This window comes from Drosophila tropicalis, unplaced genomic scaffold (assembly GCF_018151085.1).
Source record: "Drosophila tropicalis isolate 14030-0801.00 unplaced genomic scaffold, ASM1815108v1 contig_878, whole genome shotgun sequence".
Lineage (NCBI taxonomy): Eukaryota > Metazoa > Arthropoda > Insecta > Diptera > Drosophilidae > Drosophila > Drosophila tropicalis.
In genome coordinates, this window is record NW_027173374.1 from 7,692,656 (window position 1) to 7,716,006 (window position 23,351).

Sequence of the window (23,351 nt, forward strand, 5' to 3'; positions counted from 1 at the left end):
TTTTATTTTCCTATACATATATTAAAACATATATCATGTCAGTGGTGTCCTATATCCACCTTAATAGATACATATGTATATGAGAAATGCGTTCCCTAAAAGTATGCAATAGGCAGATAAAGAATTCGATGTATTGGTTAAAAAATGGTCTGTGTTTGTAGCTATAGACCGTCCCAACAACTAAACCCTTTGGCAGTTAATTGTATACTTGAGGGCGCATAGTCAATGTATCTTTAATTCACCTCACTGTAACCTTCTTTCTATCATCTACATACATACATATATACATACATATAAAGTAAATCTTTGGCTACCTGTACATTTTGTTGTGAACATTAACATCATCATTTTAAATACATATTCAAAATGTTTTCAAAACTCCAAACTATTTAGAAATATATATATACAAGACATATATTGAGAAATATTGAACAAGAAACTCACACACACACACATTAACCAAATACAGGCATTTATCGTAACAAATAGTACTTAATAGGTATATCATGGCACATTATATCATGCGAGAAAAACCCATTAATTGAGATGCTGAAACCTAGTAAACAAAAAACGGGTTAATAATTTAACCAAATCAAAGAATACTCTAAATTACATACATATATATATACAGTTTCTTATCTGTTGCAAAAGATCTACCTAACAAAGATAACTCGTATTATTGTGAAAGTATAGGAAAAAAAATATATGTGTACTTATATGTTGTCTGTAATTGATTACAAAAGCAAAGAAAACGGAAATACACACACAAATTTATTGCAAATCTATATATATATATATACAATACATACAAAATACATGCATACATACATATTATAAACTATTCCAATGGATACAACAAAAAGAAATACAAGTAACAATAAATGAGTTAATGATTCATACAAAACAACAGCAACAACAACCTTAACAATTGCCTATTTTACCTGGGTCTTACAATGTTAAAACATTGACATTAAATCCGGGGACCAATTTCCCATAACAAAAATCCTCCCTCAAGTGGAAAAACGTCTGGCCAATTTGCAGGCTAATGACTTCAGGAAAAACACTCTCACTGCAAAAGAGATGATGAGATTCTCCTCTCCTTCTTTTTCTCTTACTCATCTCACTCTCTTTGTGGAAATGACACTTTTATGGTGCAACGAGGCCTAGCAAATTCCACATGCCAAAGTACTAATCCCCTCTACCTGCCAGATGGAAAACAAATCCAATGCGGAACAATTTTGTCAGCCCGCAGATAAAAGACAGTCGTTCAGCCCATGTTGAGACTCAGTCACGAAACGGCAGCAAAGGAACTAGACACGCGATCTTCAAAATGCCACAATATTTGGATTATATAATACTCTTACTCTGGCTGTCTTTGGCCAGATGCCAGTCAGCCAGTCTCGAAGTGAATAACGATATATCGCTTAACTCATCTGACGCTGCAACTGAAGTACAACAATTTCATCCAATATCATGGCTACGAAATGCCCAGGATATGTTTGGTAGTCCGGCTGGAAATGTGGTAATACAGGTGGCCAAAGAGCTATTGCATCGTTCGGCGGGCAACAGTCAGGCAAGTCGCAATGCATTTCTCTACCTACTTCATGAGTTGCTCATCGTTTGGGGACATTTTTCAGGTGCTCAGTCTGAATTTGACCAATCTACTGATCATTGTGTTGCTAAAAGTGTTAATATTTACGGCTGGACTTTTGGGAGCAGGACATTGGAGTAGTTATGGCTATGGTTATGGTCGTTCAGCAGGCGAAGCAGGTCGCAGTGATGAAACCTTTAATCTGGGCATAACATCGGGTGACAATTATCTAATAATGGGCTTTCTGGCAGCCCAAGGAGCGGGACGTGATGAGTGCCTATATGCGGCAGCCTGTGAGTGTCCCAATGCAGCCTATGAGTATGCCAAGGCAGGTCGAGCTCTAATGGGAGCCATTGAAATATTTGATGGGTAAGACAAGACCATCCATCAAATTCCACTCTCTTAACTTTTTCCTCCTTCGTAGGGTTCCTTTGGAAAAGCCGCGCTATAATGACTTAGTCGTTCTTATGGAGAAAGCCGCCTACGATGGCTACCGGGGCATGGCCTGTAATACAAGCCAAGTCTGTGATGGCCTTTTGTGAGATTAGTGGTCATATTTGTCTATATATTTATAACAAATGTTTAATTATATATATGTTTATGTAGGTATACAAATAGTATAAATAATAAAGTGTAGCACAAACATAAAGATGGTCTATTTAACCGTCTGTCTGCGGTTTGTCCTCCAGTCTCAATGGTTCAGCTTTTAAAAAAATGTATACATAAATGTGGGTAGTTAAAATTTATATAGTTATTGGCTATCAAAATATTTATACTAAGTCTAAATCTATTATTGTGTCTACATCATGTGAGTGGTTAACTTTCGTTTGATATACATATTAGAAAGTAGGTGCATCTAGCGTAGCATATTTCTATCCACATCAATCTGTTCCTTGCCACCGGAAATGGCTTTCACAAATTCAGGATAATGCAACAGTCCATCATTATTCTCATCAGCAATCAATAGAAACTTATCGATTGCCTCTGTGGGTGAATAAAACTAATATATTAAACTCTCTGTATTATATGTTTTTGATTGTAAGACTTACCTATGAAATGCTCCAACTCTTCACTGGCATTTTGCAAATAATTATCCCTTTCGCTATTCTTGAAATAGTCATAATTATGATGCATGGCCGAATGTATCATCTCCAGTCCATCCAGGGCATTATTGTTATCATTATCGTGAGCCTGAGCAATTGTGAATGAATTATACTATGCTTAATACATATAATAATATAAGTATACCTTGAACATGTAGAATATTTTTTCCTCTTCGCTCATGTCTTCCAAATTCGCCTGGATTCCCATATCCTTTAGATCATCGTCTATGCGACTAAAACAAATTAAAATTTTGAATATTAGAATTCTATTTCCTTCTTTCTATCCTAGTAACTCAGCTAAATTTGAGAAGTCTTCAACTGAATTCATAAAAAAATGTCTACTTGAATCACATCTGATTGTAAGATATCATTATAAACTGGAGACCCAAGAGTTTTGTATTGTCTTTTCTTCACAGCGAAACAGAGAAGTGAATACATTGTCACAGATAATTTTCATAACTAAATGAGGGTAAAACAAAATGCTGAGGGCCAAAAGAACTTACTGCTCCTCATGTGTCAAATGCTGGTCCACTTTGCGTGTTTCACCTCGAGGATGATGGGGACCACGCTTAATTGCCAGAGTGCCATCAAATGTTTGGCTAAAACTGGCTATGCATATGATAAAGTTGAGCACATTCGATAAATTGCACATTTTATACATTTGTGAAAACAAATTTCAAACAATATGCCTGGAAATGTGTATATGTGTGTGTGTGTGTGTGTGGCTAAATGACAGCTGTCAGAGGAAACTCCAAGCGCATGCGTTAAAACATAGAGGGCGTACGACTTCTGTTCAAAATGTCATATTCAAATCTTAGCAACCTGCTTATGACATGTCGTCGTTTGTTCAATAACCTCATCTCATTACAATCAAAGACTTGGGACTAGCAACAATCTTCACCCCATACACATAAATACAAATTTATTTATTTAAATTTTTCAAACTTTCCTAAGATGTGCGAACATTTGTGCGACGATTTGGAGACATTCAATCCGGAGAAGGAGTTTCAAAAGTTCATGAAACGCAAACCGGTGGTCCAGACAGCCAAACTCTATGAGAATTTACATAAACGCGAAGACATTAGATGTCCCTGTAAGTATAGACATCACATTGGTATTTGTAATATATTCATCTTTCGTTTATGGCTAGACAACTTCAAGGGATATGGCGTAGAGACTGATACGAATACCATGTATCGTACTTGTAACTCAGAATATGGATACTATGCTCCCAATGCCTATACAATACCATCACGTTTCTATCCCTTGCCGCAGAAATTTTCCAATGAAGTGGTTCGCTTTGGCATGTATCGCAACTTTTCGCTCAATACCCACATGGATCGTACATTCTATTAATGTGGAATGTTTCAAATCATTTATGCAGTTTTTTTCGATTTGTTTTCTTATGAATTTAAATTAGCCATTCAGATATACCCAAGAAAAACAGTTGAAAAGTTTGTTAAAATTAAAAGAAACAAATGCTGAGATGAAGGATTTGAAAACATATATTGTGTTGTCTTTCTTTGTGTATTACTTCAATTTTATATTTGCTATCATAACAACAAAAAACACCTCGCCGAAAAAAAAAAAGCATTAAAAATTCTAATTTAAGCACTTGAAAGAAACTCCACTATCGTTTTTTGTTTTTGTCATGGCTTTTTTATATCGTCAAGACCACAAAATGAGGTGAGAATTAGCATAGATGATAAGTTTTATCGTCTTAACCAAAACAAAGAATTACAGTGAAACTAAACGACTGCTCGATGCATTACTATGTGATATTTACGGCCAGCAACAGCAAGCAGCTCAACGTATGCCAAAACAAGGACAGTTGGCCAAAATGGCTAATGGTATGAGCGGTAATCCTGCAGACCTCGAAAGGCTCAATGTGAGAGAGTTAATCGATGTGTGTGCCATTATGAAAGTGGAAATTCTAATGATGGGTTACTTGTTGGAACGTGTGTTGATAGTGCGCGATCGCTTGAAAAGCCATCAGGAAGTGCTCTGCGATTTTGTGAATGCTGTTCTTATAGTGGAAAGTAGTAAGTACTCTAATATAAATGCCCCTGATTTGTCTACTCTATAAATAAGCCAACGAGGTTAGGTAAATCATCACCTTTAAAGATTTTGGATGTTTTGCATAGCTTTTTCTGGCAGTGTAGTTAAATGTCAACTTTTTGGGGCTCGGTGGTAATGCGCAAGTCCCACAGCTGGTAGTTCGATGGCTTTGCTTGTAGTTTCTTTCAGATTGGCCAACTCAGTTAAGTGCGGAACTCTCAGCTGTGTGCGTCGTTTGTGCGGAAAACAGGAAAATAAACGGCCGAAACGCTGGAAAACTCTACGTTCGTGTCACTCGACGTGCATGTATGTGTGATTTTATTGAATGAAGCTTTCCTCTTGTTGTTGTGCATTTGTATTGGTATTTTTTGTTTCTGTTGTGTTGCGGGGCAGGTAAAGCCTGTATGTGTATGTGTGGGTGTGTAAGTGTGTGTGTGGGTGTATGTCTGTGTGGGTATCAGGGGGGGTTGATGACGACACAACCTTTGAGGTTGGACATGAAAAACAACTCACTGGCATTTGGAGACTGTCTGACGTGCCTCACACACGCGCACACACACATTCGCACACTCGTACACATGTACACTCACACCCATAGACATCGAGTAGCTTCCTACAATTTTCAGTGTGTAGGCACGCGGTTTGTAATAACAATCGTGTAATATAAAATAGCTTTTGGCCTCCGCCAGCATAAGTAATCTAAGCGCTTCTTCTTGTTATTGTGTGTGGTCTACCCTTGGATCTTTCGTGCAAAAACAGCATTTGTTTTTATTCATGAACAATTTTTAATTGAATTTGCCTTTCATAATCACGCACAGCCATACACGCACACTCCACACAATCAAAAAAATCCTCATCGATCGATGGAGATGAAAATGCAATTAAAAATTGCATTCACAATTTTAATGCAGCACTTGAATGTATGCTACACAAATTGTTTAAAACGGTCCGCTTGCCATCCGTTTCCGTTTTTGCTGTTGCGCGCCATTTTGTCGGTCCACTTCCCTCGATTGTGTGTATTTGCTTTCGATTTCTATTTATGCCTTTGTTTACCCGTTGGCCAAGATAAATGACCCAGCTATGATAGGCAGGAACAAATTTGGGCACAAAGACCTTTCCATAGAACGAACTATTTGATGATGGTAGATTACATAACCCAATATGAAAAGAGCTTCATGGCTGTTGAATTTAAGGCTTTAAGTTTTAAGCTCTTCTTATTGCCAAATTTCGCATAACAACATATAAAAAGTACCAAGATTAGGTAAGAGATTTATGTACATTCCTTGGGCATTCAATATTCATAATTTTGGGCCACAAACGAACAAAAATCGCTTTTGCTTGCTTACCATCTTCCTGGCACTGTCTACTTTAACTTTCGTTTTTGCTTGCGTCCTCCGGAGGCTTACACCTCTTAATTATGCCAAAGCCAGTGCCACGTGGCATGCCAAGGCCTTCCGCTTTGAAGACATTAAGTCTTAATAAGCTTCATCATTTTGGGGAAATTAGAATTTAACAAATTCAAAAAAATATTTTAATTTCCAGCTTAATATAAATTACTTAGTGGCCAAGTTGGAAAGTGGGTCAAGATACGGCAAAAAGAATCGATGAACGGCACTAACAATGGCCATGCGATTGCGATAGTTAGTTGTGCGAATAGCCTTCTTCTTACCTAATCCCAAGTAGATGGAGAACTTTGTGTCTTGTTGTCGCTGTCAAGGTTTCCGCTTTACGTTTCGGTTTCTCATAGCTTTTGTTGTTGTGTCCTCTTTATGTGCGCTTATGTGTGTGTGTGGTTGAGTGTTTATTTTGAATGAGTGAACAAAAAAAATGGGGAGCAAAGATATGAAAGAAGAAAAAAAAAATAGTTTTCAATGACACGTTTGGTTTTTTTTTTTTTTTTGTCAGTTTTTATACTGTCAGTGAGTGAGAAAGTCGCTCTCGGTACCTATATATATATATATACGACTTACATTTGTATATATCTGTACTGAATCTGGCATGTTACATAACTTAAGCATGATTCTGAATAATACAAAGCTACAAAACTTTTATAAATAACGAATACCACTCACAATCAAAACACTTGCATGCCCTTCTTCTCTATATGTGTGTATTTTTATATGTAAGTTTTTGTGTAACTAATACAATAGGCCACAACAACTACAACTACATCAACAACAACAACAATAACTTCAACAACCACAACAACAACAACAACTACGTTAAAAATGTCAAAACCCACAACATCAAGTACAACTAAATATAACAACAAGAACAGCAACAACTAAACGAATCGGCGCTTTGAACAAAAGCATAGCCTAATTTTAGGCGCACGTTTACTTAACATGGGTAAATATTGTACAAAGTATACCAAAGGCGAAACAAGAACAACAAAACTAAATAAAAACTTATAAAACCACTGTCAACTACAGATCTATTCCTATATTATATTTACATATATAAACTATATATAGTTATATATCTCCTATGTGTGCTCCAAATTATTAACTGCCAATCTATTTATTATTGTGTGCTCTTTCAAAAGTTTTTTTAGCGCGTCTTCAAAAACAAATATAGAACTCAACTTTAAATGAATATTTGCTTTAATTTAAATTCTACTTAATTTATAATTCATGTCTCTATTTCTCTTCTCCTCTCGCTCTACTCTACTCTTAATATTTGTGTTTGTTGTTTCAACTTTAAACGATAATTAAAACAAAAAATAAAATTGACAAAAAAAAGGTAATCTATGCTAAATATTTTCACATTTTGTGTTTATTTTTGGACAAAAATATTCTATCATGCTCTCTCAACTCCGACTGGCATATTAACATAGTCCAATTATTCATGCATAATGCGCACAATTCTAATTTTGGTCGGTTGGTTCCCCAAGCCCACGTAAAACCGACCGATTGTATGTAATTAACATTTACATTTTTCAACATTCAACAAACAACCATCCAAGTTGCCATCTCACCAGTCATTGGCATAAATTTTCATGGGTTCTGAAGGTTTTTGTGCCAGTCAGACATCAGACATTTCCATTTCGCACTTTTGAATCCATTTAATTATTGTGTTATTTTTCTGGAATATCGCCTGTCATTAACAGATATTCAATAAGAGACCGCCACCTCTACACCCATACACCCTAACACCCCAACACCCTCACCCACACTTACATAATTGTTGCATGTAGTTGTTGTTCTTCTTTTTAGCTATGTAGTCTGTCCCCTCTCCCTTCTCTATTATTTGTCTGAGTTTCTGCAGCTGTAAACGATTATTTTCATTTTCCTTTCTCACTTTACTTGTATGTTTGCTCTAGTTTACATTTCCCTCTCTCCTGACACCATTAGAAGTAATTTTCGTTTAAATGTAATTACTGCTGCAAATCAAAATCAAAATTGATGGCCATAATGCATATCAAGTAACACAAGAATATACATATATTGTTTTAGGCATAAATTTCAGACTGCAAATCTTATCACAGAAACTTAGTTGGAAATTTGAAATGACCGAAGACTCAAATCAAAGAGCTTACAATGTATTAATGTTAATCGGAGCCATTTGTCTATCTTATCTAATTACCATTTTACCTATGCAAATGCAGTTTTATTCATATACAATGGACAGCCAATTAATCAGCTAACAAGAATCAACTATTTTAATTAATGGGCAGTTATAATATGCCAGTTCAATTATCATGTTGACTTATTTAGACAGCTCTTGATTAAAATCTTCAAACATTAGAGAGTACATTTCTGTTTCTTTAGGCAAAATGCATATTGAGATGGAGATTAATAGGAAATCGACTCTTTTTCTCTATTAAGGACAATAAAAGTCTAAGAAAGATAGAGCTCAAACAGATGGTCTTTTAAAAATAGTTTTACCAGCGACAGAATTAAGCTCAATTAATTAGGAAGCAATTAATAAGTACTCAAAGTAAATTCCATAGCAGCTTTTACTTGCTAAATGTTTTCAATGCAAAAATACTCCAAATTAATATTGTCATTTTCCATAACATTGCAAGGACAACTATCTTCTAGATATGTGTGACCTGTATTGCTACCATTCTGTGTCGTAAGCCAGGAGAATGTAAATAAAAATTTTAATAAACTTTCCCAACAAATTTCACAAATTTAACACAAAAATCCGACAAACGACAAAGGCCAACCCTTGTCAGTTGTAATTTTTATAGGCAAAGTTTGGGTTTTATTTTGGTTATTTTTGCAAAAAATAAATTGAACGCTTATTGAAATTGACAAGCAAAAGCTTTAGGCAAATTGATTGGCTTTGCTTTGGCGTTTTACATAAACCAAAGTAATTTTTCACTCACACACACACACACACAAACACACTGAACAGGAAAATGTAATCAAAGTTCTGCCCGACAATAAAACGTGAGATTGTTTAAATTGCAACAAAATACTAAAACAAAAAGCAAAAAATCCAAAAAAAAAAAAAAAAAATAAAGACAGACAGAGTAAAAAAGCCAACGCACTTTGGGGAGCTATTATGAAACGAAAGCCCAGAAACAATGGCAGTCGCTTGAGTCAAGTCAAGCAGCCTGCAGGGCGCTTATCCTTCTCTATATACATGTGGTTACATGCATATATATATTTGAGTGTGTGTGTGGTGCTCCACTGCATAATCGCCGGGTCGAGGGCTTCATCTGTCTGTGCCGCGTGATAAGGTTTAACTGCAACAAAGATAAAAAAATGTATATAGGGATTTAAGCCAATATCAATTGAGGTTAAGCATTTTAATGGTTTAATGAACCATTCACAGTAAGCAGTATTTAATTTATTATTTGCTTGGTCAATAGCAGCTCCTTGCTTGGCACTAAAGCATTCATTACGGGTCTCCCTAATGGCATGAGACGTGCTTGCGCAATGCGAGCATATCCAAAGGTCCTGGCTGTTGCAGTCGACTGGCTAGTAAAATACTTCCAGCTCTGTCTCCTGTTTCTCCCAAAGGATACACAAAAACCTTGTCAGCGTCTGCAGTTGTCCTTTTTGGTTATATCCATTCTGCTATAACTTAGTTTATACTATGAAATAACTAGACAAAATATTTGGCAAGATTTTGTGAAGCTATTTTTAAAGTCTTCACACATTTTGTTTGACATTCTTTTGTTTTAAATAACTATTGATGATTATTTATTTCAATTGTCTTTGTCAACAATTCGTTGCTATTCAAAGGCACTGAGAAACAATTAAACTGATCAATTTACATTATAGTAAGTAAGTCTAGGGTAAGATGGAGTCGGTAACCTAAATACAAACCACAATTTCTTGTGGCTACTATAAAAATAAAAGCGACTACCGTTTGCGCACGTCTCATTAAACCTAAATGTCGCGCATTGCGTTTTTTACTTGGTCGCACAAGTATCCTAAGAAAACAACATACACACTCACACACACACAAACACTAGCAGTCACGGCATATGTATGTAGCGTAACTCGCACGTGATGCTGCTTAAATGTTCCGTTTTGGTCAAGGACCGACCAACTGCTCATCCAAACTGCCTGCCTAATAATCACAGCCTTGACATGCACAACCCAAAAACACGCACACATCCTTTTTTTTACTGTTTATGTCCTTCTGTTGCCACACAGACTCTGTCTCCCCGGGCTGTGATGCATTTAAAATAATTATGACAAAAAAGGAAGATAAATGAACTAACATCCTGTGCTTCGTTTTGGTCTAACCATAAATCTCTTGTGCTAAATGCATTTGAAAAATATTTATTTACAATCCTTTGGAGGCAAGTCGCATTGGTCATAAAAATGCTGTAGGAACTTAATTGGTGCCGAGTTGGAAGAGTCATTATATAATGTTTATATAGCAGTTTTTGCAATTAGTGCTTCATTAGCTTGGAGCCAAAGTCTCGAGAGAATGTTCTTCTTCTCTCTACTCTCACTTTGGCTCTGCCAGCTTCTTAGGATGTTTCGCATTTTCTTCAATTTACTCTAAGTAAAGTCAAATGTTTGCTTAGACCAAGGACCCAATTTCATTATACAAATGCTTTTCGGCTGGCTCAATGTGTTGGAATAAACAGATTCGTATGTAAATATATATAAACAAATCCACCAGCTTCCGGCCACAACTCTGCATATGAGCGGGGACAGGGGGGAGAGAGAGCAGCAAAACAAGTTGCTTGATGATGAAGCTAGCTAAAAGTTGAAATAAACTTTTATCCTTTCTTCTTCTTTTTTGTTGTTGCCCATTTAGATTATAGTCTTTTCTTTCATGTTTTATTTATTCGTTGAGCCTTGTTTAATAGGAATTTGCATCTAGTACAATTTAAATAATCATTTTTATCTAGAATACAATATGCAGCTTGATAAGCACATGGGAAAACATGGTAAATCAAATTATTTGCCATAAAAATGGAAAAGCAATTGCCCGCACGAGAAGCATTAAAATAAATGCAAAGCCAAAGAGCGAAGACTTTTGTTACAGACACCAAAATACATATACATATACTAGATGGTAAACCAGTTGGGTAACAACGACTTAACTATACCTACTAAATTCAGTTCAGCTTATTATAACTCAAGGACATTTAGGGAACAAATGATCTTCAAGCTTTCCTTATAATATTTAAAACCAGGGATTAATACTTTCGATCTTTGAAAATCTAATACCGAATAGAAATTTTAAGGAAACACTAGTTTAAAAAGAGCTATAAGAATAAGGATATATTAAAGAATCTGGGGGAGAAAAAAAATGTATAATATTGTTAAATTAAGTTGAATCTATTGTAGGATTGCTTAACTTAAATTAATATAGATCGATTTATCTATACAGTTTGCTTTAGGTTCTAACAAAATGAATATACCCTTTCACGTTATAGAGTGTGAAAAAAGTGCTACAAGTAAAGCCAATCAGAATCTGAATTTATGACGCTATCATAAACTCTTGAGTTCAGTTCTACTTTTATTAACATGACCTTTGAGCATGAGTGTGCGTGTGTGTGTGTTTGCAGTTGCTAGTTGATGATTTGTGCGTACCAAGAGGCATGTGGCAAGTGGCTGGCTAGTGACAAGGATGACAAAGTTAAGACCGGACAGGATATTGTTTTCATAAGAACTACATACTAATGTATGTGTGTGCGTGTGTACTATATGGCATGTTGCAGATGTTGCTAAAATGTCAGCATGCCACATATCGTACATCTTTGCTACAGACAGACGACACCCCACGCTTTCTTGACTCTTGTTACTTGGCAACCAAAATAAATGTCATGGTCAATTTCATAAGCAAAGATAGAAACAGAGAGGAAAAACAAGAACAAAAACCACACAAAAAAAAAGCTGCCAAGAATTGAAGATTTTTTGTGGCCAGTTGGGGAAGCTGTACGTGTATGCCATTTGATTTCATTATCCTTGTAGCAGCAGCAGCAACAAACTAGAGCACAAATTGCATTTTTCATTGAATTCATTTCGTTGCCATTCCATTTTGATTACGACTTGAAAAACTTGATTAATCAATTAAGTGTCTAATCTAAATATATACATATATATATATTATATAACCATATTCTTTTTGTATTCTTTCTTCTTCTCTTTTACGTAAATTCTTTAACTCTTTATACCAAAATATACATATGTATACATATTGAACTTTTCAACTCAATTTTACCTGTATAAATGTAAAGTTTGCATACTGCACGGATATTGTAAGTCTCAGTGATGGGTCTAAGCCGCAGGATGAAGATGCTAAATTTTAACTCTCAATCCTTGTTGATTAACAATATTGATAATAATCGATTTTCACTTAACTTTTGCAGACGATGCACAGCCTAAAATGCGTTTTAGCCTTTCACCACCGCCGCAGAAAGCTATTACCGCCAGCGTAACCTCAACCAGGAGTAGCACAAACCTTATTGACATTAGCTCCAGCACCATCACCACCGCCCACTCCACCACAAAAACAACAACAAGCACTTCCACCATCAGCAGCAGCACCTCTAGCACCACGAACAATAATAAAATGTTGGGTCATGAGGGCAGCACCTCCAATTCAGCTGCCTCTGTCTCTGCATCAGCTGACGAAGATGCCGCCTCGGATTATAATCAATGGCTGCATGCCATGAAACTGGTGGCTCGCCTACCAGGAGGCACACCACCCGAGTTTCGTCGCAAGGTAACTGACATCCCCCTCTCACGGCCACTTTCCCTATCCACTTGAGACTCAAATATAAACGTATACTCATTAAAATCCCTTCAGCTCTGGCTCTCGTTGGCTGACAAATATCTCAAGTCCAAGAATGTTGATTGGACGCAGCAGCGTGAGAAATGCTTTTGCGAGGAGTGGCGTGAAGATGACGAAGAGCTGGGCATACAAATTGTCAAGGTGAGTATCACAGTTTCTAAGATACAAGTTGAACCTCTTCAGAGAGAGTGGAGACACCCACGCATTGTTTGTTGTAGGACTTGCATCGCACTGGTTCTAATTTGTGCACTGGTCCCGCGGGCTCCATTAACCAGGCCAAGCTGAAGCGCATTCTACTCGGCTATGCCCGCTATAATCCCGAGGTTGGCTATTGCCAGGTGAGTGTATAGAGGCCACTCATGTCCTTTTGTTTCTCCAACTCTGCCCTTGCTTACCTTTGCAGGGCTTCAATATGCTGGGAGCTTTAATTCTACAAGTCATGGACAAGGAAGAGGAGGAGTCCATGAAGGTCATGATCTACCTCGTTGAGGGTGTATTGCCAACCGGTTATTTCTATGGTTCAATGGGCGGTCTTCAGGCGGATATGGGAGTCTTCCGCGAGCTTATGCAAACGAAACTGCCGCGTCTGGCCAAGCATTTGCAGCGTTTGCAGGGAGGGCCCGTTGAGAATGCCTACGAACCGCCATTGACCAATGTCTTCACAATGCAATGGTTCCTCACCATGTTCTGCACCTGCCTTCCAATGTCCTGTGTTCTGCGCGTCTGGGATCTCGTTCTCATCGAAGGCAGTGATGTTCTATTGCGCACTGCCCTGGTCCTGTGGAGTCTATTGGAAGAGTGAGTACATTTTGTTTGATGCTCTGTGGGTGGTATCGTTTTTTTGGCGAAGAATGCAGAGAGGGAGAGGGAAGTCTCTGCTGACAATTGTTTGCTGCTTGTGTGCTCTGCAGCTCAAAACGAAAATGGAAAAATTTGTGTCAAGGCTCCCCCAAGCCGGCACAAGGTTGTTGGCTAAAATGTTTTTTTGGCAAAAAGTTTTTTACACGCTGTGTGAGAAATGCAATTTACTAGTTTTGGTTTATTTTTAACCATCTTCAAAATGTTTCTGCTGACATTTCGCAATTTTTATGGCACAGCAGATGCAATAAGTTTTGCAGATAAAAACATTTTTGTTAGTTGATAGAAAATGGTTAAATTTTAAAATTAAATTACATTTAAAAGTCGGCCAGTCGACCTAGTCGTGCTGCGACTTTCTTACGTCATTACATTATTCATCAAATAGCTTCCGAATGTGATTGTGTAATATCAATATTTTGTAAAAAAAAAACATCTCGATATATATTTTTAGACGAGTCCTTAATGCCCGAACAGCTGATGAGTTCTATGGCAAGATGGGGTCTTTCTCAAGTGAATTGCTCAATGGTCATCTTATCGATTCCAATGGCTTAATCGAAAAGGTTGTTAAGCTTGGACCTATTGCCGATTTGCGACAGTTAAGGGATAAACATCTATATAATATAGCCCCACTGCGGCATAAACAAGGCATACAGTAAGTAGAAAAATTATAAAGAAAATAAAAATATTATAACATTCTTTTCTATCCTTATTAACAGACTCTATTACGATGACGATGATACGCATTCGGATGAGGAGCGTATGGCAGTAGCTACCGTGTGGGGTTTGAACTGGGGTCGTCGTGGTTCGGTGGGACCAGGAGCCCCAGCGGGTAGGCAGCCATCGGAACAAAAGGATCGTCTGGCCTTGGATATCTCGTTGCTAAAGAAGCAATATGATCGTCTGCGAGAACGTCAGAAGCAGGCCCATGTTATTCTAACTACCGCATGCTCAACAGCAACTCGTCAAACGCCTTCATCGCAAACATCGGTGCCGGTTAATCAGTTACTACAGGGTCGACATGCCATTATGACCAACAAGGGCAAACGAGTGAGTGCTCCCTTGGGAGCCATACCCCCAGCCCGAAAGCCTTCACTGCCAGCTGTATTGCACGGAAATGGAAAGCCTATGATGGGGGAGAAGCAGCTGCGACGAGGAGAAACCCTACTCTGGCGGGACACGGATCCAAGTCGTCGGCGAAGAGACAGCCTCACGTGGAAGGAAATCAAGGCAGACCGTGCGGCCATGCTACGTGAAGGAGTTGAATCGAGCTCTCTAAAGACCCAGAAACTTCGCACGCGGTTGGGCAAAAGTGACAGTTCGTCGTATAGCGAGGATAGCGATGGCGATCAGGATGAGAAAGCAGAAATCAGTGCTGGTGGTGGCTCTAGTACGGACACCAGTCTCTGTGATGATGATGATCCCAAGTCAAGCGAAAAGAGCCCCAAGCGTAAGGCAAAGGTGTCACGTAAGCTCAAGGAGAAGTGTCAGCATTTGGGGTCCCGGGAGTCCAGCGCAGAGCGTCAACGACCGAAATCTTGGGCACCAGGCACGAATGAGATACCCTTTATGTTGATGGGCATGGACAGCGGTGATGAAAAGGAATCCAAAAAGGAGGAGCATGACCTGGAAGAAGATAGTGCCACTGAAAGCGGCCGTTTTAGCTATCCCAAGGAACTAGATTGGACTCAGGAGGCAGATAATATAGCAAGTTGTAAACTAGAACCATTGGATATTGACAAGATACTGCCTAACACTGCTATTTATCTAAGCACAATCAGTCTAAGTCCGCCCAAGACGGAAGATGTGGGAGATCAGGATGTGATAGAGGAACAACCCATTGTCAAGCAGTTTGACGTTAGTGATTCTGGAGTAACAAATCAATATTTTGAGCGTGTCAACAGCGTTGAACGTCCAAATAGGCTGGAGCTCTCATACTCTTTAAACGAGGAGGAGGACTCAAAAATCTTAAAGGACGATCACAAAAGTTCGGATTTTGTATTAAAAATTGAACCCGAACATCCACTTGTTAGTAAGGTTCCACAAGTTCGGGATGATAACATACCCGGCGAAAACAAAGATGACTACAAGGAGCTTTTGAGCATGACGATAGAAGAACATAAGCCACCAGCAGCTACAATCACCAGCCAACTGAATGCGAGTCGAAAACGTCGAGATCCCAGGCGTAAAACGCTAACTAGATCGTCCACCATTGAGATTGAGGAACGTTTTCAGGCCCTTGAACGAACACTCAGCCAAGATCAACCGGTTCATAAGTTTATACCGAGCACTGCAGCTCTTGAAGAACGCTATAATAGTCTCGAGAAACAGTTGAGTGCCGAGAAACAGCGCAAGGAGGAGGATCTGGATCGAATACCCTCCATTGCTGATCTCGAAACACGATTTAATGCCTTAACGAAACAAATGAGTTCCAGCGAATCCAGCAATTCCAGGGCACCACTTGATCTTGATAAAAATGAGCAGCAGCCTGCCGAGAAATCCAAAGAAACAGAGAGAAAATCAAACGAAAACCAAAGCAAAGAGGGTGAAAAACAAACCCAATCGGAACCTAAGGAAACTGCAACAGAAAAGGAAAGTCCTGTCAAAAAAGAAAAAACCAAAGAAATTCATGAAGAACAACAACCACGACTCAAGAAACTGCCCTCTACAGCCGAACTTGAGGATCGATTTAATGCTTTAGAACGAAAAATGAGCGTACAAAAATCTAGTCCGGCAAAGACAAAGAAAGAACCACCCGATGAAGAAAAACCAGCCCAAGAAACTGAAGCTCCAACCAAAGAAAATAAATCTAAACAAGAATCAAGTCCCCAAAAGAGTCCAGAAAACAAAGAAACGAGTGAAAAAAGCACGAAAAATAGTAAGGATTCAGATGAGGTTAAGGACAAAGTCGATGATGCGAAACGAAAAGTTCCACCTTCGACCGAGGAGTTGGAAAAGCGTTTCAATGCTTTGGAGAAACAACTAAGTACAACTAATTTGGAAGCTGAGCAACCTACTACTTCTATGGCAAAGGAAATCAAATCAGAATTTCCAAAGAAAACTGAAAATATACAAGAGAACAAACAAGAAATCCAATCACAAAAATCTATCAAGTCATTCGATGAAAAAGTTAAAGTGATCAATACAAAATTAACAGCTGATGAGCAGAAAATCCAAGACGAAGAATTGGTCGAGAAAAAACGTAAAAGTTTTAATGAGAAATGTGAAAGAGCCAGTGGCCTATTAAAAGAAATGTTGCCCGAAAATGAACCCATTACATCAAAGACAGCTCGACCAGAAATCATCCGGGATGTTGTTCAACCCAAAGAGCTGGGTAAGCGACGAGCTTCCGAACCGCCATCAACAGAAGATTTAGAGAAACGCTACGAAAGTCTAAAGCGCCGCATGAGTAGTAAAAATCATTTTGGTAATCTAACAGAATCAGCAAATGAGTCCATGTCACGGCACGATCAAGAAGTAATATCCGAGACTTTAGAGACTGGAGAGCCGGAAAGAAAACAATCACCGCCAACAACAGAAAATCTGGAAAGCCGGTATGAGAAACTACATGGGGAAAACACGAAAACAAAGCCCAAGAAAGTGGATGTGGCAATTGAGGCTCATATATCACCACCACCAGCTCCGCCACCACCTCCAAAGCCTGATATCCTAGCCGATCCGGCAATGCATAAGCAACGGGCTCTCATAGAAGAGCTACAGGCAAAAATTCAAGAGCAAGGACAGTCCACGCCGGGTGAAGAGAATCTCAAGCCCAGCGAGATAAATCCACAGCGCAAGCAGAGGCAAGAGCAACAACGTCTGCTACAACGGCCCACGCCAATGGGAGATGAGACATCGGAAGCACCTGCAAAGACCGCTTACTACAGATCGGGAAATTACGAACCCTGGCAGCAGCAGCACCAGCAAAAGCAGCGAATGGTTCGTCGTTTCTCTGATTTGCCATCAAGAGCTGATCTAGAAAATCGCTTACAATTCCTGGAGAAGCAATTGTACAAGAAATTCTACAAGCAGCGCTGTGCAAGTGATTCCGAAGTTGCATCGCGGACGATCAATGACGATAAGCCCAGTACATCGGCAGCGCGTGTGGCGGAAGTTCAGCTGGAGCAACGTGTCCTGGCCCTAGAGAAGCAATTAAGCGAAAATAGTCTAAAGCTGCTAGAGGCCATGCGTGCCAACGTGCCCAACGTCGATGGAGGCTCTCCACGAAGACTAAGCACGGATACGATCGATGCCACTGGCAAAGAACTGGTGCGGTATACGCAAAACTTTGGCGAGCTGGACGAGTTGGGTGGAGATGGCTCAAATAAACCCATCAACATTAGTATTAATATTAAAATGATGCTCAACAAGGAACAGCAGCAGCAACAACAACGACAACAACAACAGCAGGAAAAGGCAGACAGTAAGACCAGCACAGAGGATTTAAGGTTGCGCCTGGAGCAATTGGAACAGCAATTGTTGGAAGAAAGAGCCAAGAATAACGGTTTTGTGCATGTCGAAAGTGTTAATAATGGCGGAGCAGGAGAGGAGGCAAAACAATTAGATAAAACCGAACTTTCGGAACCAGAAGAAATGGAAGCAAATAAAAAGCAAGAGAAGGACAGTCACAATCAAACGGTGAAAAGTGATGAGACTGAAATGACAGAAGATCCAAATATAGCCACCACTATAGAAACCATTGAGCCGGAGACAGTGAAAGAAACAAAGACCCTAGAAAACGAGGAGATAGCTCATGCAACGCAAGAGAAAGCTGCAAAATGTGAGGAGACCGAAGAGACGGCCAAAGATAACGTAACTGAATCATCTGAAGAAATACCCAAACTGAAGGAAACCCAACCGCCGACAGAAACAGAAAACCACTGCGAAGAATCAACTGCAGATTCTGACAAAATTATTGTCAATGCTACCAACATTGAGCCCCCGGTGGATCCCAATAACAAGACCGTGGTCCTCCTCATGGATAATGAGCCTAGAGCTTCGAGGGTGCGCCGTTTGACCCGCGCCAATACCGAAGAACTAGAAGGTTTATTCCAGGCTTTAGAAAAACAATTGCAAGATCGCAATCTAATAAAATCTGAAGATGGGCGATTAATACGAGCTAGTACGGAACAGAAACAAACGGCAGAACAAGTAGAGCAAGCTCAGGCTATAAGCGATCTGACTAAGGAAATCGAAGACTTCACCAGCGGTAAACCAGATGCAAAAGCAGAAGCCGAAACAAAGGTCGATAAGCCAGCAGATGGCGGAGAAGAACCCCCCGACGATTATGATTGGGGTCCCAATCCGGTTAAGCATCATTTGAAGCGCAAGACCGTATACTTGCCTTCAACCAAAGAGCTAGAGGCTCGATTTCGCTCACTGGAACGACAAATAAAGCTACTAGAAGATGTAGAGAAAATCGATGTTGAGCAGCGATTAAATGAAATTGAAAGAAAGATTAAATTGCAGTATTCCCTGTCACATGAAAAAGATTTGAATAAATATCTAGAGCTCTGCGAAGGCAAAGGATTAGATGAGGAAGAGGAGCCTGTTGCGGTTGTAGATGCAGCTCCTGCTTCAACCAAGGATACCCAGCGGTCTCGAAGTCCAGCACGTAAAGAAGCTTCAAAGTCGCCATATACTTCACCATCGCGTAAGGCAGTTGCAAAATCTCCTCATGCTTCTCCAGCACGAAAGCCAGTTACAAAATCTCCTTATACATCGCCATCCCGTGCTAGTGACAAAAAGAGGAGCCCTTATACCTCGCCAGTGCGTCGACAGGCCCATCCCGATGATTTGCCCATCTCCGATGACTTGGAGTACAAGTATCGTGTGCTTGATCTGGTACGTTCCAAGTCCAAGGACAACTTGTCGAAGCGTAAAATTGATCCAAACAAAAAGCCGCCCATTCATCCTCTCGAAATGCTACTTGATCCGAGTCCAGATGACAGCGAAATTCCGACAACTGGGGAACTGGAGCACCGTATACGTCTGCTAGATGAAAAGCTGAAGTCGCCTTGTCGTCACAAATCACGCTCAAGTTCGCCCACCATCGATGACATGAAACGAAAGAAGCTCTTAGACGAAAAGCGACCCAAATCGCCTGTACATACATTGGAACGTTTAGTCAGTTCACCTTGCAGACCAGAGCCACCCACTGAGGAGGAACTAGAACAGCGAATGCGTGCCTTGGAAGAGGAAAAACGTTTTGACTTTAAGACCCAAAAGGATTACAAAGCATTTAATCAAAAGCTTAAAGATGTCATCTCACCTTCCCTATCTTTCGAAGAGTTTAAGGCGACCAAATCACGCGAACAGAGTCCACGACGTCAGGGAGCCACAACACCCAAATCCGCAATGCGACGCGATGACACGGATGATTACCGAGGACGCGAGGAGACACCCCATTATCGGCCCACTAGTCCAAAGACGATACGCTTTCGGGACGAGGATGACGACTACTACAAGGAGAGCCAGCGTCCGAAGTCTCGACAGTCCAGCGAACGAATGGTGGGCACCACAAATCTCGTTTTGCAGTGTATTGAGGAGAATACTAAAATTCTTCAACGTATTCTTAAGAAGACTCTTGCAGATCGCAGCTACAGCAGCAGCATTGCAGCAGGAACGGCCACCAGCTCTGAGGGTCTCGATGCCCTGGGTAGTCGCCTTATGAGAGTAAGTAAAGAAAATTTTATGAAATTTTATGAAATGTTTTAATACTCAACTTTTATTTTCAGGAAACTTCGCCAATTACCCGCACTGGGACTCATACTGGTGTGCCATTACGGACTGGAGAAAATATCAATGATCGTCTAAGTTCTATTAAGGATACCATCAAATCCATTGACACTCTATGCCAGGAAAAACCCTATCAGAAGGAGAAATGCCAACGTTATATTGATTCCCTCTTCTCAGATTCATTGCATTTCGGTAGTAAGAAGAATTCCTTGGAGGAGCTAACGCACAGTCGCAGCGAGAGTCGAGGACGTACTGCACAACGATCGAGTGACTATACGCCGGCCATTCGTGTCACCTCAGAGCATCGATCTCTGGGCTCGGCCGACTCGAAGCGCACAAGTCCATTGCGGGCATCCAGTCCGTTGCATCATCGCTCGCATAGGGATATCAGTAGGGAGTTATCGCCGCGCAGGCGTCGTGATGCCGAGGATATGGAGGAGCGCGAAAGTAGTAGGGTAAGACGTGATAATATGTTGCCAAATTATTTTCTCGATAATCGTAGCGATTTAAGTAGCGGCAGTAGTTTAACTAAGTTTCATAAAGTAGATAGACAACTAGAAGAAACGTGCGCCAAGTACGAAGCTGACGATCGACGCTCGGCCAGCAGAACACCATTGAGTTCGCCATATGAGTCCAGAACAACAGCCACACGCTACAACAGCAACAACAACAACCACACAGGCACAGGGACAACAACGACAACCGCCGATACATTTCAAAGGCCCGTATCGCCCTATCGCCAGCCCTATGACCCATACAGACGTAATGTGAATGCCCCATCCCCAGTTCCGGTTTATCAGCCAGCAAAGCTGGAAATTCGTCATACGACCGTCACATCAACCTTCTATGATCGTTTTCTCACCGAAAAACAAATTGAGAAGCAAACACTCTCACGCCCACCCAGTCGTTCGCCTGTAGTCTCACCATCGGCTAGCATAGCCAAAAGCTATACTGACCTGCCAGGCACAGTGAACAGTGCCTCTGCTTCCGCTTCCGCCTCACAATTCTCTTCCTCTTTCTCCTCCGCCGCCTATAAGCCCACAGTAACCACCGCAATCATGTCCAGCAGTTTTGCTGGAACTGCCACCTCACATTTTACTTCTTCGTTGCCCACAAGCAAATATTCATATCTCATGAGCACTTCCACTGTCACTTCCACCAACGCCAACACAACCACCACCACAACCACCTCTTCCTCCTTCACTACTGTTGGTTCGTCTGGGGGATATGTGCCATATAATTTCAGCAGCTCGTTCAGCAATCGCCATAGTGATCCAATTGCCAATTCTTCTGGCATCTCGGGCGGTAGCACTGGTGTCTATAATCCCATGATGTCGTTCACTTTGCGTGAACCAACAAGTGCCTCGGGCAGTCTCTTGGGTCAGTATGCCTACAAAAGTAGTTTCGTCTCCAACTACAGTTCGTCATCCAATCAAATGCCCAAGTCACCATCCACTAGTGACCAGGAGAAGCTATAGACGGCATCAATAATTCTTCCATACACTCTTTAGCACTTGGTTAATTGAAGGTTGTCATTAAACACCAAAAGTAAACACATCAACAGCGCTCAACTAGAAAATTTTACTCCAGCTAAAAGCAATATACATATACAAATATATTACTCTACAAAAAGTATACACATCCCCCCAACTAACATATATACATACATACATATATATACATACTTGTATTCCGATATTTACTCTTCAAAATTTTAAACGAATCTATTGCACCCAAGCATTTTGGCTTCTTGCAAGTTTACCTCATCTACATTCAAGGCACCAACTCTGATCATTTAGCAAAGATTTTTATACAATATATATATACACTATGGAAACTATAATCAATGCGAAACACTCTGACGATTTAAAGAACTTTCTTAACGTTACTTAATATATAAAAAGGCCGATTTTCTCTATGGATTCGTTTGCCTCTCTGTAATTTAATTTAAAATTAAATAAACAGAATTATAAACGAGATCATCGATCCGATTATTTAGAAATCGTGCCTAGATTTATAAAGTTTAACTAAATTAGCATTGAACCAATGCGCCTTACTCAATTATATTTCAATTTCTTAAAAATATATTTACTATTAAACACACACACACCCAAATAAGGATACACACACACACTATGGGGGCCGAGTTAGTCGAAATGTTAAATTTAAATGACTGACAAAACGAGAGCCGTACAATTAATTAGTTTAATTTAAAAATTGTTAATTATAATATATGTACTTATACCAAACTATACTTATACATATACTTATATATATATACTTATATATACCAAATTGCAGTTGTTGAATTTCAATTATGCCATTACAACAAGTTCGAAACATAAGCATATTATTAATTCACATTCCAATGGCTATACAAATTATTACATCAAGCAAAGGAACAGAAAATTAATCAAAACGATTAGAAAAATATTATGACAATGCAACTGTTAATTAGGCAAAAATCAAATCAATCTAAGGAAATGATTGCGGCTTCAGTTGAATGAACAATTATTACTTTGTTTTTGTACTATGTATTTTTATTTTATTTTTGTATTTGTTGTTGAAAACGATTTATTGTATAAAAAACTAAAAAAAAAAAATATTTCTATTCATTTTTTTTCGAAGAAGAAAAGAAATTACTGAAAATAATGGGAAAATATTTTTATTACAAATTGTTGAAAATGTTTTTGAGTTTTAATAAAAAAAAGAAGCAAAAACAAAAACCAAAATAAAAGTGAAATGCATTTGAGAGAGAGAGAGAAGTGTCTGTGTTTTTTTTTGAGTGT

At 39.4% G+C, this 23,351-nt stretch overlaps 4 protein-coding genes across 12 annotated transcripts; 3 read left to right on the forward strand and 1 right to left on the reverse strand.

Annotated features, from left to right (window-relative positions):
• Positions 1 to 1,330: 1,330 nt before the first annotated feature.
• Positions 1,331 to 2,135, forward strand: LOC137583762 (uncharacterized). Its single transcript, XM_068298879.1, has 3 exons — positions 1,331 to 1,573; positions 1,638 to 1,960; positions 2,016 to 2,135. The coding sequence occupies exons 1-3, from the start codon at positions 1,331 to 1,333 to the stop codon at positions 2,131 to 2,133; spliced, it is 684 nt and encodes a 227-aa protein (XP_068154980.1). The 3' UTR covers positions 2,134 to 2,135.
• A 12-nt stretch (positions 2,136 to 2,147) lies between these two features.
• Positions 2,148 to 3,414, reverse strand: LOC137585241 (multiple coagulation factor deficiency protein 2 homolog). Its single transcript, XM_068300942.1, has 4 exons — positions 3,198 to 3,414; positions 2,840 to 2,927; positions 2,641 to 2,782; positions 2,148 to 2,575 (listed from the first exon to the last, which is right to left on the reverse strand). Exons 1-4 carry the CDS (start codon positions 3,353 to 3,355, stop codon positions 2,448 to 2,450), a joined length of 516 nt encoding a protein of 171 aa, XP_068157043.1. The 5' UTR covers positions 3,356 to 3,414; the 3' UTR covers positions 2,148 to 2,447.
• Positions 3,415 to 3,509: 95 nt separating this feature from the next.
• LOC137585901 (piercer of microtubule wall 1 protein) lies at positions 3,510 to 4,200 on the forward strand. The gene is made up of 2 exons (XM_068301926.1): positions 3,510 to 3,787; positions 3,845 to 4,200. The coding sequence occupies exons 1-2, from the start codon at positions 3,649 to 3,651 to the stop codon at positions 4,048 to 4,050; spliced, it is 345 nt and encodes a 114-aa protein (XP_068158027.1). The 5' UTR covers positions 3,510 to 3,648; the 3' UTR covers positions 4,051 to 4,200.
• Positions 4,201 to 4,963: 763 nt separating this feature from the next.
• LOC137585899 (microtubule-associated protein futsch) lies at positions 4,964 to 23,327 on the forward strand. Of its 9 annotated transcripts, none has more exons than XM_068301922.1 (12): positions 4,964 to 5,058; positions 6,903 to 7,101; positions 12,413 to 12,433; positions 12,545 to 12,900; positions 12,985 to 13,110; positions 13,188 to 13,307; positions 13,373 to 13,767; positions 14,279 to 14,479; positions 14,544 to 20,334; positions 20,404 to 20,499; positions 20,562 to 21,017; positions 22,864 to 23,327. In XM_068301922.1, the coding sequence occupies exons 2-12, from the start codon at positions 7,098 to 7,100 to the stop codon at positions 22,999 to 23,001; spliced, it is 7,704 nt and encodes a 2,567-aa protein (XP_068158023.1). In that variant the 5' UTR covers positions 4,964 to 5,058; positions 6,903 to 7,097; the 3' UTR covers positions 23,002 to 23,327. The 9 variants fall into 9 exon arrangements, with proteins under 9 accessions (XP_068158023.1, XP_068158024.1, XP_068158025.1 ...); XM_068301923.1 differs by having other exon boundaries at positions 20,407 to 20,499; XM_068301924.1 differs by lacking the exon at positions 22,864 to 23,327 and adding an exon at positions 21,109 to 21,271.
• Positions 23,328 to 23,351: the final 24 nt, after the last annotated feature.

Bases quoted from the DNA above. Each gene is read 5' to 3' on its own strand.
- LOC137583762 (XM_068298879.1), top strand. From the start codon at position 1,331: ATGCCACAATATTTGGATTATATAATACTCTTACTCTGGCTGTCTTTG. The intron at 1,574-1,637 runs GCAAGTCGCAAT...GACATTTTTCAG, and splicing joins GTTCGGCGGGCAACAGTCAG to GTGCTCAGTCTGAATTTGAC. The intron at 1,961-2,015 runs GTAAGACAAGAC...CCTCCTTCGTAG, and splicing joins GCCATTGAAATATTTGATGG to GGTTCCTTTGGAAAAGCCGC.
- LOC137585241 (XM_068300942.1), bottom strand. From the start codon at position 3,355: ATGTATAAAATGTGCAATTTATCGAATGTGCTCAACTTTATCATATGC. The intron at 2,783-2,839 runs GTATACTTATAT...ACAATTGCTCAG, and splicing joins AAATATTCTACATGTTCAAG to GCTCACGATAATGATAACAA. The intron at 2,576-2,640 runs GTAAGTCTTACA...ATTCACCCACAG, and splicing joins AGAGTTGGAGCATTTCATAG to AGGCAATCGATAAGTTTCTA.
- LOC137585899 (XM_068301915.1), top strand. The intron at 12,901-12,984 runs GTAACTGACATC...AAATCCCTTCAG, and splicing joins CACCCGAGTTTCGTCGCAAG to CTCTGGCTCTCGTTGGCTGA. The intron at 13,308-13,372 runs GTGAGTGTATAG...TTACCTTTGCAG, and splicing joins CCGAGGTTGGCTATTGCCAG to GGCTTCAATATGCTGGGAGC.
- LOC137585901 (XM_068301926.1), top strand. From the start codon at position 3,649: ATGTGCGAACATTTGTGCGACGATTTGGAGACATTCAATCCGGAGAAG. The intron at 3,788-3,844 runs GTAAGTATAGAC...GTTTATGGCTAG, and splicing joins CGAAGACATTAGATGTCCCT to ACAACTTCAAGGGATATGGC.